The sequence below is a fragment of the Drosophila ficusphila genome, unplaced genomic scaffold (assembly GCF_018152265.1).
Source record: "Drosophila ficusphila isolate 14025-0441.05 unplaced genomic scaffold, ASM1815226v1 contig_414, whole genome shotgun sequence".
Classification (NCBI taxonomy): Eukaryota; Metazoa; Arthropoda; class Insecta; order Diptera; family Drosophilidae; genus Drosophila; species Drosophila ficusphila.
Window position 1 is genome coordinate 8077884 of NW_025064328.1, and position 20316 is coordinate 8098199.

At 44.1% G+C, this 20316-nt stretch overlaps 1 protein-coding gene across 2 annotated transcripts in view; it reads left to right on the top strand.

Moving 5' to 3' along the window:
* LOC108090259 (nephrin) overlaps window positions 1-20316 on the top strand; it is a 66694-nt gene that overhangs the window by 34488 nt on the left and 11890 nt on the right. Inside the window, exons 9-19 of one of the 2 annotated variants that reach the window (XM_017188867.2) lie at window positions 133-269; window positions 964-1117; window positions 1829-1966; window positions 2372-2536; window positions 3253-3531; window positions 3592-3873; window positions 4338-4761; window positions 5352-5518; window positions 6636-6824; window positions 15900-16054; window positions 17682-17793. In XM_017188867.2, coding sequence (XP_017044356.1) covers window positions 133-269; window positions 964-1117; window positions 1829-1966; window positions 2372-2536; window positions 3253-3531; window positions 3592-3873; window positions 4338-4761; window positions 5352-5518; window positions 6636-6824; window positions 15900-16054; window positions 17682-17793 — 2202 coding nt within the window. Of the gene's footprint in view, window positions 1-132; window positions 270-963; window positions 1118-1828; window positions 1967-2371; window positions 2537-3252; window positions 3532-3591; window positions 3874-4337; window positions 4762-5351; window positions 5519-6635; window positions 6825-8148; window positions 8299-15899; window positions 16055-17681; window positions 17794-20316 lie in introns of both variants that reach the window. The other variant, XM_017188866.2, reaches the window with a different exon arrangement.

Below are 20316 nucleotides of genomic sequence, written 5' to 3' on the forward strand. Positions count from 1 at the left end.
CTAAGTTTTTTGGGGCCACAATTCGCTGTCCCCATTTCCCCCGCTTGGCGCCTTTGTTTGTTCTTTTTTTTTTTTTTTTTTGCGCGAAGCGTTTTTCTTATCCCGCTCTGTGTTCTCCGTCTACCTCCGCAGATCCTCCCGCGCCGCCATTAATTTCTGGCTATATGGAAGGACAAATTATCCCAGCTGGCTCCGTGCAAAAACTGCTTTGCGTTTCATCAGGCGGCAATCCGTTGGCGACGCTAACATGGTACAAAAACGACAAGAGGGTGAGTGCAGAGTTTCCCACTTTTTTTTTGCCGCCCTTTGTTTGCATTTTCCGCAGAAAACCCAAACACTCACACTAGCACACACATAGAAACTAAACAAAGAGCGAGCGAGATGGAGCATACTATCAACGGCAGGCTGCAAACATCCGCAAAACAATAATGGCGCTTTTGTTGACCATTTCCGCTTCCGCTTTATGGGCTTAAAGTGCTAATGAGCCACTGCAGCCGTTCGCTTTTGATGCCAGAACGATTTCGGTTTTCACACCTTTTCCACCTACCAATAATCGGGAGCAAAACTATCGCAGCAACTTTGAACAAAAGGTGGTAAATACGGTTGAATGGGGAACGGAAAAAAAAAACGGAAACCGCAGCTCATCAGCCCACACACTTATACGGTAAATGGTGGGTGGTAAGTGGGGTGGTGTTGAGTGGGTGGTGGGCGCACCTGCAGTTTCAGGTGCGGCTTCCTGTTTTACCATTTCCCATTTGTTGCGGTGTCAGAGTTTCCATCTCTGGACCCCGGGGGAGTCATCTCTGCGCCGTGTTTGCTCGCCAGCTCGCTCGCTCAGATTAGACGACGTTTTATCAGCGAAATTAAAATGCATCCGCCAGCTGTGGCTCTTTGGAGCTCTTTTCAACCCCCCACCTCCCCAAACGAAACAAAAAAAAATAAGCAACCTCCCATTCGCTGCAGATAAACTCGGTCATACGGGCCGCGGACAAATCGGTCTCGGCCGAAATCACCGTTCTGGCCAACGTGTCCGACAACCAGGCCCAATACCGCTGCGAGGCCTCCAACAGCGCCACCGAGATCCCGCTCTTCCAGTCCACCACGCTCAGCGTGCACTGTGAGTATACTCCAGATACATGATATATATAATAGGTTATATAGGTCAAGTTGGAAAACCATATACGAATGTTAACATACAACAACAACTATTACTGTAACTCTAAGATGGCTTTTCTATTTTATATACTTTTGCTACACGACTTCTTAAAGTTTTGAAGGATGTTTTAAGAACGTTGAAAAGTATTTGCTATAACATTTAGGTTACAAACTTTTAAACTTATTAGTGAAGAAATAAGCAACAATTTTCTAAATGAGTTTCTGTTGGGAAGTTCACTTTATAAAATATTAGATTCATTAACCCACAGCTCTACATTAATTGTTTATAAAACGCCTCTAGGTACAAGAGAGTTTTTAAAAACTTTGAAGTAGTTTCACCATGGAATATTTTCAATCCAATTATATTTTGAGCTTAGTTTATGGTAATTAAAAAGTTTATTTATATATGTTATCAACAAAGTAATAATCTGTTATATTTAAAGTAAAAAAAGTTAACAAAGTAATAATAATATATACTTTCTAACAATAAACATCAAAAAATTAAATAAAAATAAACCCAAATCAATTGGCTCCCTATAAGGATTTTCTTAAAGGCATTTAATATTTTCCCTAGTGTAGTAGTAGTAGTAAGTAGTGGGTGGGGGTGGGGGTAATCAGCTGCTGGTGCATCCTTTCTTATTATCCACTGGTGTGTGTGCGCTCGCTCTTTCAGTTGCCCCGGAGACGGTCAAAATACGCATTGAACCGGAAGAACTGCGACCTGGCATGGAGGCAGCCATCATCTGCGACTCCAGCTCCAGCAATCCGCCGGCGAAGCTCTCCTGGTGGAAGGACGGCATCCCCATCGAAGGTACGTATGCTACAGCATAGCACAGTATAGTATAGTATGGTATGGTATGGTATGGTGTGGTGTGGTATGGTGTGCCATGGCCTGGCTTGACTCTTTGGGCCTGGCCAAGCGATTTGGCAATTGGAAGCTTGCCCATCGCCATCCGCCATTCGCCGTGGACTCGACGGCGCCGCCAGTGCACTTTGTTGGTGCGAGGCGTTTCCACGACAACATCCGGTTCGCTTGCCAGTCACTAAAATTACGCCCATTTCTTCTCCGCTCTTATTCCCCCTCCCCACCACCGTTGCCATCGCCCAATCCGGAATCTGGAATCTGTATCCCGTGTTCTGTGTTCCATGCTCCGTGTTCCGTATCCCTGTCCGCCCACCGGAACACCCACCGCCCGCTGGTCGCTTTGGCCCACAGGCATTAATAACACGTCCAAGCCCGGACTCTGGGGCGGCACGGTCTCCACGCTGGAGTTCAGGGTAAACATCACACAGGAAATGAACGGCCAGGTCTACACCTGCCAGAGCGCCAACGAGGCTCTCCAGCGGAGCGTCCACGAGGCGGTCAGCCTGGATGTCCTGTGTAAGTACGGCCCGGATAATTGCTCAATTAGACGACATCTGCAATCGGCAGGCGCATCTCCAAGTGATGTCACAGAAATAAAGCCCACTTAAGCTCACTTTGTAATCTTTCGGGTTGCAAATGCATTATTAAATTCCTTGATGACTCAGGTTTCGAAAGGACACATTAAAGAAAAGAATCGGTCCTTTAATAAATAGTCTTCAAATGTTTTTATTTTACCAGCACAAATGATTAAACACATTATAGACAATCTTTCGTAACGCAGCTATATGTATTTCGATTCTGAGCCACCTATGGCAATTTTATTCGCAGTACATTTACAATTAATTTAAAAGCTTTTTATTTTAGTTGAATACGGTAAACTCATTAATAAAAGGAAGAATTTGTTTCAATATTTGAGTGTATGTAATCGCATAATAACTAAAATTATTGCTTTTAGTTATTACTGTGAATTTTAAACATAAAGCTACTTACGACTTTAAAACAACCAATGTTTTGCATTTGAATAGTGAATTTAAATACAGTTTAAATTGAAAATTACAACCTGTATTGCTGAACACAATTTTGTCTAAATTCTGTAAAATTTGTTAGCAATAAGTATGTAAGCAGGTGAAAAGGGATATTTAATATCACGTAAAAGAGATTTCTGTGGCACTTGCATAAATTATTTCTTCGGGAATCTATCCATTTGAAACCTCTTTATCCTTGACCCCCAGATCGACCCAAGTTCGTTCCGCCGCCCTCGTCGACGGCAGTTGGCGCCGAGGGCGAATCGCTGCAGGTGCTGCTCCAAACGCGGGCCAACCCCACCGCGGTGGTCTACAAGTGGACCAAGGACGGGGCCACCATTCCCCAGGACGGCGAGCACCGCATCTTCGCGGACGGCGGCAGCCTGAACTTCACCCGGTTGCATCGGGATGATGCGGGCATCTACTCCTGCAGCGCCTCCAACTCGCAGGGCAAGGCCACCCTCAACATCACCGTGCTGGTGGAATGTGAGTACTCCGCAGCTGTGCGATTCCCCCAATTGGACTAATTTCGGTCGCGCCCCGCAGACGGAACCACCATCAAATCGGTGTCGGAGAACATTGTCGTCAATCCCGGCGAGGACGCCATGCTCTCCTGCACCGTGGAGGGCAAGCCGCTGACCGAGGAGCACGTGAAGTGGGAGCGGGTGGGCTACGACATGACCGTGAAGACATCGACGACCTTTGCGAACGGCACTTCCTACCTGCACATCAAGAATGCCCAGCGCGAGGATGTGGGCAACTTCCGCTGCGTGGCCGACAATCGGGTGGCCAACCCAACCAACCGCGACATCCTGCTAATTGTCAAGTGTAAGTAATTAATGATTATTGCCCAAGATGAAAGATTACACAAATAAATTAGTTCTAGAAAAAGTAAAATTACAATAAGCCTTAATACCGTATAATTAAATATCAACATCATAGTAAGTGAGTGTCATTCGAAACGATGCGATCTAGTTCAAATCTTTTGATATGAAATGCAGTTTTTTATTTGCGTATTACGTGGAACTAAATTCCCTTTCACACAAAACCATATTTCTGTTAGTCCAAAACCAAATGTAGGCAGTGTCATATTCATCATCAAGAATCAAGGACAGAAGAAACGTCGTTAAAGGCATCCGAGTTGTTAACTACATTTGTGTTTGGTTCAATTAATGTCTAAAAAGGTTCCATATGAGGTATATTTATTGTATAGAAAATAGGCTTATATCTATTAAATGTATTATTTATTAATTTCGGGGTTACTTCTTTATACATTTTTTACCAATCTCTAGTTGCTCCTGAGATTGCGAAGGCTCCCACGCTGCTGCGAGCAGCCAGTGGAACCGGAGAACGGGGTCGACTGCCTTGCCGGGCACAGGGATCCCCGAAGCCGAACTTCATCTGGCGGCAGGAGAAGAAGGACCTGCCCATCAACCGCACCTACAAGTACGAGGTGGAGGAGCGCAAGATTGACTCGCTGACCTACGAGTCCACTCTCATCGTGGACAAAGTGGCGCCGGCGGACTACGGGGCGTATGAGTGCGTGGCCCGCAACGATCTCGGCGAGTCGATTGAGACTGTTCGACTGGAAATCACCTCCCAGCCGGATCCGCCCCTCAGCCTCAATATCCTGAACGTCACCCACGACACTGTCACCGTGGCCTGGACTCCGGGTTTCGACGGAGGCCTCAAGGCTTCATATCGCGTCCGCTATAGGTGAGTGTTATTCCCAGATGATGCCTATTCAAATCAGGCACTTAAAACTATTTACGAAAAAAAATGGCCATGGGACACGCGCGTTAAAAAATAATAATAATCAGAGTTTTATTACAATATTAATGATTCACTTTATTTATTTAATCTTTATTAATGTCCGAATATTAAATATGTTGATTACCTTGTTATGATATGTTAAAAAACATGTCAAATTTGTATGATCCATTAATCAATTTTTTGTTTTGGTTAAAAAAGAGTATTAACCATATTTTTGTTTTTGTTTTGGAAGAGAAAAATATATTTCCTCAAGAGCTTTAAAAAATATGTGTGATAACTTTTAATTATTACGCACGCCTTTTTGAAAAGGCTTCTGTTAAAAAAACCAAATTCTTTCTACTGCATCAAAAACCCATTCACTCTTTGTTCATAAAGTTCATACACAAAAGAAATTCCGTTTTGGTACGTTTTATCAAGTATCCTATTGTGATCTACTTAAAACCACTGAAAAGTGGAAAGCTCTTGGCATTTTCCGGTGTGCCACTGTCACGGCTCCTGGCACTAATGAATCCGCACTCCGCTCTCATTTGCAGGATGGCCGACCGCGAGCAGTACAAATACATCGACGGGCTGCCGAACAGCCACAAGCTGACCATCGGCGGGCTGCGGATGAATACGCTCTATCTCTTCTCGGTGATGTCCTGGAACGAGCTGGGCCAGAGCTCCTACCTGCCGGATTTGGCGCGGGCCGAGACCAAAGGTAAGTCCCTCCCCTCCCCTCCCCCAGCGCGGTATTCAAATTGGCCGCGAGTGCCGCTGGTCGAGAAGCAGCGATGCTGACATTGATTTATGCGAGGCCGCCATTTGGCTTTTATGGCCATTCAAGCATGGGTTCGATCGCAGGTCCGGTAACTAACGGCCAGGTGGTGGTGCCAGGGTGCCAAGGGTTCCTGGGTTCCAGGCTGCCAGGCAGCCAGGTCAGTTGTCAGGCAGCCATTCGGCAGATTTGTGGAATTAATTAGCTGGCCAGTATGATAAGCAGCTATCAGCCTAATTAGAAGCACGCACGGCGCTAGTCAGCCGAAATAATTGATGAAGTGAAACTAGTAGAAAAAGTATTCAATTGTAACAAAGGGCCAGATGAATCAGAGAATTCAAATTAGTTCTGATGTAAGCTCACTTAGCAGTAGACATTGGTTAACTAAAAAAACGAAATGGTACCAGAATTTCAAAATAAATAGTAAACAAATCAGTTTACAGAGATTTTTGGTAAATTCGAATATTGAAAAAACATGTCTTTCATCAACAGCGCACAAAATTAATTTCAAATATTTTTTATTTATTAGAATTATTAGTGACATATGATAGCAGACCTAAAAATCAAAGAGTATACATTTTTGTATTTAAAATAATTCACTTACCCATTTAAAGATCATAATTTTGTTTAAAAATATGTATAATATATTAATAATATTGCTTCTAAATATAAATAAATAATATCCATAAATATATAAATATGAGAAACTAGGACAAACCATGGAATATACAGATATCGCCCTTCAAGAGGTTAGAACACCTTTAGGTAGCTACTTTAAAGAACTGAATCCACTGCATCCTGCACCACCACCCACTAACCAATTCAAGCCGAGGCGAGTGTAGATTATGAAGCGTAAGAAATGGCCTGCAACCAGGCAGTCAGTCGGGATCCGATTTGTTGTCTCACCCAATGATCTCGTTCCGACCCTTGCTGCTCTTAATTGGAATTGCATTACGGCCATCAACAACGTCAACGTCAACGACACCGATGACGACGACGATGCGACCACCGCAAATGGCAAACGCCTCCCCACCCACCGCTGCATTTCGTCATCCTGCAGAAGCCCCGCCCCCTTCGCATCCGGCATCCTCGCTGGGAGGCGGACCGCCGACCACCAGCCAGACGCCGCTGGGCGGCACATCGGGCATGCTCCTGGTGGGCGTGGGCGCCGGCGTCGTCGTCGTTCTGCTCAACGTGTTTGTCATCGGCTGCTGTCTGCACAAACGGAACGAGAAGCGCCTCAAGCGAGGTGAGGCACCAGGAGAGGGGGTAGATGGAGGGGGGATCCACCGCGAATCCTGCGGTTGCTGCTGCTGACACTCAGGGAAAAATACCCAGGAATCACTTTTTATATCTTGTGTTTATTTTGAGGGAAGCCTCTTACATTTCTGCCAATCAGAATAGCCTTTTTATGTCATCACCAATTTATGGCCTTCACACATTCAAATCAAATTTTAAATATAGATTTGAAAGGTAAATGATAAGAAGTAAGTGTTCAAAGTCACCTGCAAAGTCAAAAAGGTTGAGGTAATAATATATTTAGTTAAGCTTACAAAGGATTAAGTAAGAATTTAAATGATTCAATGTGTGCTTTATGTTAGGCATTTGAATAATGTTTGCAAAATAAGTAAACATCTTCATTTTATAAGCCTTTTACATGTCTACATAATATATATTTATGTGATGCATTTTATGTTTTTACAACCTTGCAAGCTGTTGATTTTAAATGCTTGAAATACTTATAATTTTCACCTTAATTTTAAACACTGAGACAAATGGTGTTTTTTCAATTGGTAGATGCTCTAACATTATGATCTCAGTGTTCTGGTATTTTTCACTGGAGAGCTGGAGGACTGGAGAGCTGCAGGGCCACACAGCCGGAGTCCATGGGCATTTGAATTTCTAATTCCCTCGGCTCGGTCCGCCGTCGCCTCCGTTATTTTCTTTTAATTTGTGGGCGTTGTCAGCGCACGTGCCCGGTGGTCAGCAATTGTGGATTGGAAGGGAAACGGCAATGGCGATGGCAATGGGAATCGGCATCGGAATAGGAATGGCAGTGGAGCGGGAATGGGAATGGGATTGGGATTGGGAGTGGGAGTGGGAGTGGACAGTTGCGATGGGAATCGCTGTGGAATGGCGATGGCGTCGCTAATTTCATTTGCCATCACATGTTCCGGCTCCGCTTCGCAGGCTCTACGTGATTTGCGTCATTCGCTGGTCGCAAGTCGGTCTCTTTATTTGATTTCGCTGCGTGTGCTCGCCATGGCAACCCAAATCGACCCTCGACCTTAAAGCCGAATCCGTATCCGAATCCCGTGAAACGAGTTCGCCTCGGACACAATTTGAACTGAGAACCGGGCACTGAGAACTGGGATTGGAGAACTGAGAATCTGGGGCAGCGTGTTCATTGCTATGCCCTGCACCATTTCAAATATATATTTTCATTCGTCGCGATATTATTCTTTTTTATTACAATTTCTCATTTCATTTCGCATTTATTTATTGTTTTATTTTGCAACCACGTTTTCTTTTTCTGTTTTTTTTTCTACATTTCCATGGCTCGTTTTGTCAAGGACTTGAACTGATGCCAGCCGAGTTAACCGAGGACTCCAGCAACACACCGAATCTGGTCATAATTGGCATCTCCCTGGCGGCGTTCGGCTTCCTCCTGGTCAACGCGTCGCTGGTTGCCTGGTTCTTTGTGCATCAGCGCCGCAAGAAAGGTTATTATTTATTATTATTTTTATTATTATTACGACTCTTATTCGCGCTGCTCTTATACCTACTATATACTATACCTACTGCATTATTTGCGGGCTTCTGCTGCTTTGCTTTGATTGAGGTTATTTCGGTGCCATTCCGGCACTCCTGGCACTCCGATTGGGGCAAAACAATTGCATCGCTGCCATGTTGCAGTGGCAGTCGACAGCCGGCAGAAGGCAGACGGCAGACGGCACCACTTCCGTGTTCCGTGACACCACCGGATGCGGAAGCGAGCGCGTTGTGGAGCTTCCGCTGCCCACCAAGGACCTCGGAGCGCTGGCTCGCTTTATGAAGCTCACTAAACAATTTCCTGCATACGCAGGCTCCTCCGGATTCCGGAGGACCCACTCCACCCGGATCGGATCACTTGCCCGCCGTGGCTTCTTGTAATTTCCGCTGGCAACCGATGCCGAGCGTGGCCAGAACGAAGCTGGCGAGGCAAGAAGTCTCCGGCTGGAGTATAATGATGACAGAAAATAATGATGCATCCTGGCATCCTGGCACTCTGCTATCCCCGCATTCCGGCACTCGGCAGCCAAGAGCTGCTGCTGTTTATTGAACAAGAGACCCGAACAGCCAGCCAAGACAAATGTGCATCGTTTTCTTAGCTGAATGCACAATCCTCCGGAAATCAGATTGCTTTCACGGCTAAGGAGCGATGCGAGTCCGAGGTTAAGAGGTTGTAGGTCGTAGATTCCAGATTGGAGATTGAAGATTGGAGATTGGAGGTCGGGAAGCACGTGTCGACAAGTGTTGGACATGTTTGCCCTGGACTGATTATTAAAACGAAATTATTTTTCACCACCGAAGTGGAACCAACTTTTTAAATGTAAATACTGAAACATCAGGCCAATGGTTAGCATTTTCCCGACAGCTTTCTTCAACCATCCCATTCGACTGACGACTGACTGGCAAATTTGAGACGTGGCGCACACACGGCGTATACGCAATGTGCCAGCACGAATCGGTATTACGTGCCACCAGTCGACATGCAACACGCAGCACGCAGCACGCAGCCTTCTTGCCGACTAACCAAATTATTTCCATTCAGACGGAGTAAGAGAACTGGGACACAAATGAAGCAGCTTCGCGAACTCACTGAGTCTTTCGAAGGGGGAACAGAAAAGTTAAAGTCTCGAAAATTAAGTAAATTCTTGAGTGCGTTTTCAGTAACACAGCAGTGGGAACTCCCAAACTAGGGTCTTGTTAACATACCAACAAATTAAAATTTAAAAAAAATGTTGAATTCAAATTTATTATCTTCATTTATTCATTGAATACACTTGGAACCAAAAATAAATTTATTCATATGAATATTCTAAAATTGTAAAGCAGAGAAAATTAAATTTCAGATAATTAATTTCAATATGTATAGAGATTACAGTCATAATTTTAAAAACAGTATTAGTATTGCATATGATTAAATAGATATGCAAATAGGGAAGAGAACAGAATTCAATTAACACCTCTACCTTTACCTACAAATATTTAATTCATTTATATTTTTAAAGCAATCACCACTTGAATTCATTTTCAACCTCCACTTTTTTCCGAATTTCCTTTATTTAGTCAGGGTGTTGGCCCCATATGGAGAAGACTTGCTGTCATATTTGCCTTTGTTATATATGTTCTGTCACAGAGTTGGAGTAAACATTTGACTTATGAGTTGATAAACATCTCGGGCGCTTTTAGTGAAAAGTTTTTGATTCATTAAGCGAGCGAAAAAAGGGGGCGAAACTAAACCAAACTGACTTAATCGGGGAACGCAAAATGTGGGCCAGTTATTTTTTGACATTTTCAAACGGGAAGCACGAGTAGCATGAACTACAGCCGCAGGACATAAATAAGAAATTTCCCTAAGAATCCCAGGCCGGGCCAGACTCCATTATTTCTGTCTTTCGCTGGCAGTGCGGCACAGTTGAACAAATGGCGAGTGCCGGGATATGAATGCAGTCGCAGTCGCAGTTGCACAAAAGAAAATTCATATTTCAGTCTTGCTGCAAACAAACACAGCAACCCAAACCCAAACGAAAACGAAAGGCGGAGGAGGCGGCGAATCCTCCTGGAAGGAACAACATTTTTATGACAATGTTCGCAGAGTTCCACCGACCACCCCTCGTCCTGTTTTCCACCGCTCCCTGTCAAAAGCCGATAACTGACAATGCCCAAAAGGATTTTTACTTTTGCCCGTTTTCAGTGCTCACAGTTTTTCCATCCATTTCGCCTTTTTTTTTTTTTTTTTTTCTTGTTCTGTGTGAAGTTGTCAGGGAAACTGGTGCGTTGGCCAGCCGGCGGAGTGGGTGGCTCGGGATTCGGGATTGGAAGTGGGATTGGGATCGAGAGTGGGAATGGAAATGGGAGTGGGAATGGGGATGGGGAGCCCTGTCAGGGGATATCTCTCTGCATATTTCAATGTTTTCGCTGGCGAAACTTGACTTGTGTTTTTGTTGCAGCCCTCGGATATGCATTTTTAATGTGCATTTGTGCCTTTGTGTCAAAATGCCGCATGGCATCCATGGAAATCCATCCCGCCGCTGCTGCCACCCGGCTCCAAATCTCATCTCGACCCATCGAGGAGGAGCTCTCGACCAAAAGCCGAACTCCTCGGCAAACCAAAACCAAAAGCCGGACCGCACTGGAGGCCGCCTAAGAAGCCTTTCGCTGTAGTTTTCGCTGTCCGATAAACTATGCCAAAAGTCTGCGGTTGGCAGCTGGTTCAGTGGTTCAGCTCCGTCGCCGACTGTTGGTCGGTCGGTCGGTTGGTCGGTCCTAAGTCCACTCGTCCACTCGTCCTTCTGTCCTTTCATTCCGTTGCCGGTCATCGACCACAGGCTCCATGAAGAGAGCGAGCGGAGCTCCAGTGACCATCGCACAGCCGCAGCCACAGTCAATGCCCAGTGCCACATATTTCATTCTCGTATGAGCTGGGCCTGAACTGAGCTCAGCCGGAACATCCAGACTAGCGCCCCATCTAATGTTTATTGCCTTTCGCCGGGCCCCCGAAAAATGAAAGGGTTAGAGTGTCTATACACAGGGAATAAAACTTTCGAACAAACAATTATTTATTTGTGAAAACTTCAAAAATAATAAAACCTTTAGGAAAGTTGTTTGTAAGATCAGTAAAGAATGGGGTTAACACTACAGAAAAAGTTTTGTTGACTAAGTCAGCCAATCTATACAGCAAACCTTATATAAATATATAATATTATACCTTGTGTTCTTTTTTTTTATGGCATTTCTTCCGTTTGAAAGTTTACAATTCCCAACCTGTTTTAACGAATAAAGCGTTGGCTTAGGACTTAAAGATAGTCCAATATTAAGTTGGGAGTTCTTTTAGGAAATAGTTTTTTTTAGTCACAGGATAATGAAAGATAAAATAATGTTATTTCAACACTTTCCCACAATTTCTAATTATCTTAAACATTTTCAAAGAATATTTTTTTTTATGCCTTAACAAGTTCTGTTTTTAATTTTGAGAGGAATGTTTTTCTAAGTGCAGAGGCTGGCCCACTTAAAAGGCCAAAGAGGAGTTGCATCAAACAATTGGTCCGGGGCATTCGTGAGTGGTTAACAAAGTTAGTGGCATGGGTTCAGGCCCAGGCCCCGGCCCATATGGCATGGCAATAGATTTCCTTGCAGCAAAAATGAAAAAGTGAAGCGAAAAAATGTGCCAACTTTTGCCAGCGACCAACCAAATGGGAAACAGCGAGCACCCATCAACACGGAGGGTGTATTATCTTCTGGCCAGGAGTGAAAACTTTAGAGGCGCAAAGCGAAATGGTCCGCAACCCGATCTCGGGGATATAGTTGAGTGCGACACTTTTACGACTTGGCGGGGCGAAACTTTTATGCCAACGTTGCCACCAGCGATAAGACCACCCATCCACCCAGGCACCGCCAAACACCCACTAGCTACACCACCTCCAGCACCAGCACCAGCACCGGCACCACTCAATCCCGATGTTCGCCCCACTGGCGAGCACTTGACTTTGACACTCTTTAAACAATTGACGGGAACCCGGGGAAATGCTCAGTGGACACTGGATGGTGGATGGTGGATGGTGGATGGTGGATGGTGGAGTGGGGTTTTCTGGCTTTTTGGCGTGCGTGAGAGGGCTGCGACATCGAATCTGAAGAGATAAGCGCCCGGCTGTCGTGGTCAGGGAAATCGGGAAAATCTGGCGCAATCGAGGGGAGGGAAGGGATGGCAATGGGAGCAGAGGATTTTGGTGGCCAGCTCAGCAATGTCGAAAAGTTTGCTGCTTAGGCAACTGGCCGTGACAGGCCGAAAGCGGATCCATTTTCAGGGGAAGAACGAGCAAAAGTGGGAGTCCAAAACGACGAATGGCGAATGGGAGTTCATAAATTTGCTGGGAGCTAAAACAATGCGGGGAATAGCTCAGAACCAGTCGGCTGCTCCATTCAAATGGCCATGGAGGAGCAGAGGTCACAAAGCGAAAAATCCACTGCTGCATACCGCAAGTCCGGCCAGCGGATAATTGAGAGCTGTTTTTGCCGGGACAGAGGGCTTACCAGAAAAGACCTTGCCAAGCAGACGTCGCGTCATTAACGTGCCCCGCTGACCGCAGAATCTGTCTAAGCCGCGCCCCACTCTATATCCATATAGCCATATTCACTGGACGCACTGGAAGGACATCCGGCCGGCTTTTCCGAGCATAAGTGCAAAATTTGTAATCTCCGTGCCGGCGTGGCGGAGCCGCAAAGTGCAGTGGCAACAAGAAAAACAAAGGCGGCAAATGCGAGTGCGGATTATTTGGCATCTGTGTGGGCGTGGCGCCACCGCATTGTGTCCGCGGTCGCAAGGACGAAGGGCAAGGGGGGGGGTGATAAGCCCGCCCGCTGGATAAAAAATACTCTGCCACGAGGTTACTTATTCTGCCATCCGTCTGTCTGTTTCCCAACCAGAGTTTCTTCCTGTAAATGCTTAGGATTTATAAATAAGAGGCTTGTGAGTCGAAACCAGAAAACAGAACACCAGAATATCAGAAACTAACCCAGGCTTTTACATATGATAAAATATTCATGGTCAACACAACCTAGTCTAGGTGTTTCCAAGAAAAAATTTTAAATGCACAGAGTGAGGAAAATTTGTGGGCATTAATGGTTTGAAAGGAATTCCCAGGAATCTCTATTAAGAACCAAAGATAAACTTGGGGAATGACACAGAAAAGATTAGGAAAATGTTCTTGGAATATACTAGACTAGGCAATAAAGGCAGAATAAAGCATTTTGCATTTATTTTATGTCCTTCAGTTTATAATTCATTAAAGAGCAAACAAAAAATTCAACTGTTACAAGAGCACTTCTTGAACCAATAAACTAAGACTTTTAATTTATTTATTGATTGTCATATAAGACATTCTTTTGATATTAAATACATTATTTTTCAATTTTGAGTATACAAAAATCCAATCATATTCAAGTAAATAAAATTAATATAACTCAATTAGAAATAAAACAAAAAGCTAGTCTAAGCCCAATTCGAACATCATTTTTTTTTCTACTCACTCTAAGCTTTTGTTCGATAAATACATTTATGATGGCTCGGACTTCTGTCCCCAAACAAACACACTCGTATAGGCGGAAAGCGGTCATGTTTTTAATTGCCTTAATTGATTAAAGCCATGTCTATTATTTTAAATGCCCTTCGCCCCCGAACGCCCTTCTGCCTGCCAGTCGTTTGTCCTCATAAATAAAACAACTGACAAATGCCGAAAAATGTTTTTAACTCACTAAGCCATAAAATCAGTGAGCTCTCGCAGGATATATGTATACACACCAGTATGTGTGTGGATATATATAGGGATAGGGGCACTGTCATCGGCAGACGGGGAGCAGATATTTCAGCTTTCAAAACTGCGGCGCATAGTTTAAAGGCATTTTCAATTTTTAATTTTTTCCCTATGAGTGCCCACACAAAAGTGTATAGATTCGGAATTGCGTGTGCATATGTTTAATGAATTAAATGCAACACCGTCGAATGTTAGTCAATCATAAAAAATGCAAATTGAAGCATCGGAATTCGAACAAACAACAGAAATACACACGAAATGGAGACAGAACAAAGCAATTTGCGTTCCAATATTCGCTTGCAATTTGTTAAATATTCATTATACATCGGCAAACATCGAATCCCGCACACAAACGCGTGTAAAGTAATTTTGATAAGTCCCCAACATTCAATGTTGCTTGTGCAAATTAACAGAAAACGGCAATTTTATCGACTAATAGTCCCCGCATGTCACGTAACTGGAGGACGTGCCCTCCTATATGTCCCCATATATCCCCTGGAATATCCTTGGATATGTATTATTAAGAAAGCGTTGGGCCATTATATCTTTGCATAGCTCGGGTACGATGATGATGGCAATGACGGCGATAGCGGCTGAGTGGCAGGGCAATGTCCATTTGCCATTACCCATTTACCTATCGCCATCAGGAGGAACATGGCCCAAATGCTGGCCACATGGAACCACACGTGTCTATGGCTTTTTGCCTTTCTGCTGACACCGCTCAACCAGTAATCGTTATAAATTCTGTGGCAGCCTGGAAAAATCCAATGAAAAACAACAAAAGCTTCAAGTACAGACAAAGAAATGGCCAGTTAAAACAGGAACTCGAACTTAAAGTCATATGCACCTTAACATACTTTTTTTTTTAATTTTATCAACACAAATGAAGAAATCAGTTTCCACAGAAAGTTTTGTACAAGTTATTTCACATTTAAAGCCTTCTCTATAAAAGGCCAAGAAATTAAATATCAAATTATAATATTAATTTAATCATACAAGCACTCAACTCAATCACCACTTTAAAACCCACTTTATTCGTACAGCAGCAGCAGCAGCAGCGAGGGCTCCCTTAAACTTTAATAAAATATTTCCTATAATGTTTAAAATTCTTATACTCTTCCATATACCACCGACTCGCGACTGGAATGTGCTACAATAATGGACTCCACTTTGCGGCGAACACGTGTTAACTTTTGCGGAAAATGTTTCATAAATCAATTAATTGCATTTTTACCTTGGCCCGTTTGTCAACTCATTTGTATTTCCCGATGTGCTTTACTTTGTTCCCGATTCGGCATCGAAATGCACATCAACGAATGCTGCGACAAATGTGAATAATTAACACAATGCCTGCGACCCGTGTAAACAATCCAACCACCCAAAACACACACACCACCAAACCACCCAACCAACCAACCACCCACCTACCAAACCACTCCTGTTTTTGGCACTTTGACAATCTTGGCTATTTGCATTTGATTTGCGTTGCCCGAACCTGCAACTACAACACAATTGGCCACCTCATATCCACCTTCTGCCGCACTGCATCAACGCCCGCAAAAAAAAAAAAATTATAAAAATACGATAAAATAACGTATAAAAAAAACACACACCTGGCACCGCTGCGAATCATCAATTTTCGGGATGTCACTGCCAATTACACCTTTTCAATATTTGTGCGCATACCTGGCCGATGCCGGTGGCGTCGGAATTTTTTGTGTGTGCTAACCGGGAATGTTGGAATACAGTGGCGGAAACTACAAATCAACCGGCGAAAACGGCAACCATCGAGATGTACGCTCCCAGTTCGTATAATGACACCGTAACCGGCGAGACGCTGTCCAGCGTTTCTGAGAAGAGCGAATCCTACTCCAACGAGGGCAGCAGCCAGCCGGAATATATTGTGAGTACCAACCCACCAAACCCACCGATCCTATCCACCTGCGAACCGACTATTTTCGCCTCCCTTCCTTCTTTTTCTTTTTGTTGGTCCAACTTTTTCGGCCATTTCTGTTCTATTTTTTGTCGATGAGCATGAATATGCAATTTGTGAATGGGCAGAAAAAAAGGCGAAGCAGAAGGGCGAGGGAAAAGTGCCAGCAGTGGAAAATCGTCTGGCATCCTAGGCATTTTCCATTGCTAAATAGATGTCCTGCAGGCGCAGGGCCGTCACTTGGCATTTTCACCGGCGCAGCACGGAGCGATTCCCCAAAGTCATTCAATTTAAATATTGCTTTCTTCGCAATGGGTTTTATCAATCGTACCGCCTTTGAATGCACTTTAAGCAGATTTGCCGACTTAAAAGGGAAAATAGTAGAGGAGCTTGTTGGGGAAGATTTAGTGTAGTGGTTCTGCTTTGTTGATCAAAATGGGATAACATAAAGCTAATTTATATTTTCTGTTCATTTTTGGCCTTCAAAAGACTTAACCTTAAAACTTAAACTAACATTTAATTTACCATTGCAATTCAAAATCTTTAAGATTTAGAGGTTTCTCTTAGTAAAATTATAATACATTAAAGATTGTAGGAAGAAAATTCCAGAAAAATCCTTAAAGCCAGAAAATAGCTTCAGGTGGCTTTCAAAGATGAAACAAATATTTCTAGTGCAACAACAAAGCAGTTAATAAGCCACAAAACAAATTTAAGGCATGATAGGGCTTCGAGTCGATTTAAGGGACTCTGAATCTCTGAATAAACCAGAATGTTGAGGGCGGTCAGAATGGGCAATCCCCCTCGCCTGCGGCCCTGGCTTTTCAATTATTGCCAATGCTCGAGAGAGGAGAGCTTCTTAACTGAAAGGCAGGAAGTGCCAGACCAGGCCCAGACCAGGATGAAGCCAAAGAAGAAGAAGAAGAGGTCCAGAGCAGCGGAGCGGAAACGGAAGCGGCATGCCGACGTCGTCGTCGCTAAGACGTCGTGATTAATTACGCGACGCTGATGATGATAATGATGAGCCTGCGAGTGGGCTAAAGCGGAGAATAAAACAGGCACTGAATGTGGCAGGGAATCTGTGGGAAGAGGATGGGAGGGGGCTCCTTCAAACAAATCGTTTCAAATTATTAAAATCATTTATTATCGTCGTAATCTTGGAGCGGCAGGAAAACCGCAGCAACTGCCTAACCCGCAAAGCTGAAGTAAAAGTATGTAAAGTGCGTAAACTGCGACCGCGCGTGTTATAAATCAGCCCCCAATCCGATCCCCGATCCCGGTTGTCCTTGGTCTTTGTCCCCGCTCGTTGTCCTCGCAGTCCTCGTCGCTGTCCTTGGTATCCTGGTTGTCCTGGTTGTCCTCGCTGTCCGTGTGTCGCCGCTGTCATTGTGGCTGTCAATTACGCGCCAACGACTTTCAACGCCTTTGCCAAAGTATGCCGAAAAGCAAAGTGTGGAGTAATTACGGGGCATTACTCAAATGGGAATGAGAGTATAAATTGATATATACCCGGCCGTGTCGCATCTGCCGCCCTTCACTCATCCCCCCACACCCACCCCCACCCCCTTCTCATTCCATTCTTCTTCTTCTTTATCCGCAGGACGAGGCGCGCAAGAAGGCGGCATCCACGTATCTCGTCGAGGGCTCGGATATGCCGCCGCCCAGATACCAGAAGGATGGCACCCTGCCAGTCATATACCCCAATAATATTGGTAAGTTGATATTGCAAAAGACACCTCCTTGACGGCTCTTGAATAATAAGGCAACCGCAGAGGAAACCCTCTTTAAAAATTCAGAAATGCATTGTGTGTAATGTGTGTTGCTGGTAATGAGTGAGTTTTTAGATTTCTAACACCGTTTTATGTGTGCTATCCAGGTTCAAGTTTCAGTTAAAACATATGTGAATTAGGCTTGTGAAATATGTATTTTTAAAAAATAAATTCGGCTCTTTGAATACTACAAGTAAAGGGTCCTCATAGAAATCGGAATTATTACTGATTGGAAAAATGTAATTTGTGTATTGAGTAAATGAGTTTAATATTTGTAAACCAAATATGTAGCCAGCGTCTGATCAATTTCGCTCTCTGTTTCTCGAAATGGCGCCATTTAAAACCGATTTATTTTTCCCAGTACCAAACAAAATCGCCAGAAATACGTTTTAGATAATTAACTTTTGGGCAAAACAAAGTTGGGACTTTGCACGCGCTGTCAGGACGTCAGAGAACCGACCAGACCAGACCCCCTTAACCCCCTCAGCCCCCCCCTTAACCCTGCGATGCCCCAAAATGCCCTCGGTTGCACTCGTTTTGGTTTGATTTTTATGCCATGATTGCAGTGCAATCAAAGCAAATGTTGAAAAAGGGAAACTAAAATCGCAGGAGGACGAGGATGGAAGGATGGGAAGGAGCGGAAAATAAATACACAGAGAGCGAAATCGAAGCTTTTGGGGCGAAAGGAGGGAAGAGAGAGAGAGAGAGAGAAAGAGAGCTGAAAATTCAATTCCAGCACAACATCTCCATCTTAATTGTAATTGAGGAGCAAAGTTTTTGTCAGTCTTGATTTTCAATTGACGTACGTAGGGTTGGATGGATATATGCATGTATATATCCCAAGGCAGAACCCAAATCACGTGCGACCTGCGCTAATTTAAGAAAAAAAAACTCCAGCCCCGAATTGTGGAATTTAAGCAGAGGAGAGATGGAAATGGAAATGGAAGAATAATAATCGGGGAAAAGGACTGAGACTAAAACCCAGACTGGAACCCAGACAAAGAGCAAACTGGCAGTCTATCAAAGCATCGAAGCTGTAGAAACAACAGGAGTTCTACAATAACAGTCCGTCCGCTTGGAACAAAAGCAGAAAATGCATTTTAAATGCAAAAGCCTTGAAATAATAAAAATACATTAGCTTCAGAACTTATCCCTCGAAGGGAAAGTGCCTGGGACTCCGGCATAAAAAATACAATTACCTTGTGGCGAGAAAATTTGGACAGCTCCATCCCTCTTTCTTAATTTCTCTGTCTGCAGGCAACAAATAAATGAGGTTGAGAACTTTCCAATCGTATAGATAAGATAAGTGGTAATTGATAAGGAGAGATGCGCTTGGAAGAGTTTTTAAAATGCAAAGCAATCTCTAAGATACTTAACCATTTTTTATTATTTTTTGTTGGAAATATCCACTGAAAAAAGATGTTAGTCTTTGATAGTTACCAGTTTTGTAAATCATAGTATATTTTTATTTGGAAATGTACATTCTTCTACATATCTTCTCCTTCAATTTGCGACATCAACTTGCTTTAGATCGCAGAGATCCCATTGTTTCCCCCAAACACTTTGTCGCAAGCTTTCCGTAACGTGCTCATCTCCATGATAAACCGAAGACAAGGTCTTGCCGCCCACTTTTCCGCCCAGACCCGCCCCCTTTTCCACCTCGAGGTTTCTGCGGCGACACGCATAATTACGTATGTATGTACATCTCGGGTGTTCGTGAGTACCGCCATTTTCTTTATGCCCGAAACAACAACAAGAGCAGAGCAGAACGAGCTGAAAAGAAAACACGCCGAGGGAGAAGAACAACAGAGACAAAAGGAGCGAAGAAAGCCCGAAAAGAAAGCAAAGAGGGAAGAAAGAACGGGGAGATGGAGGAAGAGCCGGAGAGCCGGAGAGGAAAGTGCAAAAGAATCCCCCACGTGGCACAAAAAATTAAAATGCTTGCCGGAAGCTGAATCTCAAACAAGCGAGCCCAAGGCTGTTGTTCCAAGCGGGTGGAGAGGCGGGATGGAAAAGCGGGTGCACCACCCACTCTTGGTGGAGCAAAGTGCTGCGGGAGGGGCATGCACATGAGTTTAACGGGCGGGGCAAGCGGAAATTGTTTTTGTTAGTTGGCGTCACATTTTTTATCAGAGTTTTTTGCTGAATTCACTTCCAATTTAAAGTGAGTGAGTGATGGGTGGAAGTTAAAAAAAAAAAGGTACCAGATGAAAACCAAAGGGCTTTGCCTTCTGCCTTCTGCCATCCAACAGTTGCAATTTCATTTAACATTTATGCATTTGCTCGGGGAAAGCGGGCGAGTCGCACTTTTAATGAGACACTTTTCACACGTTGCCGTGTTAATGAGCGGGTCAAAAGCAACAAGTCCGTTGCTCTGACCCACTTTTTGACCTTGAACGGGTGCAAAGGCCTCAAGCACCTCGAAAGCCGCTTAAAGCCCCCTTGGTTAAAGTGTATTTCCCGACT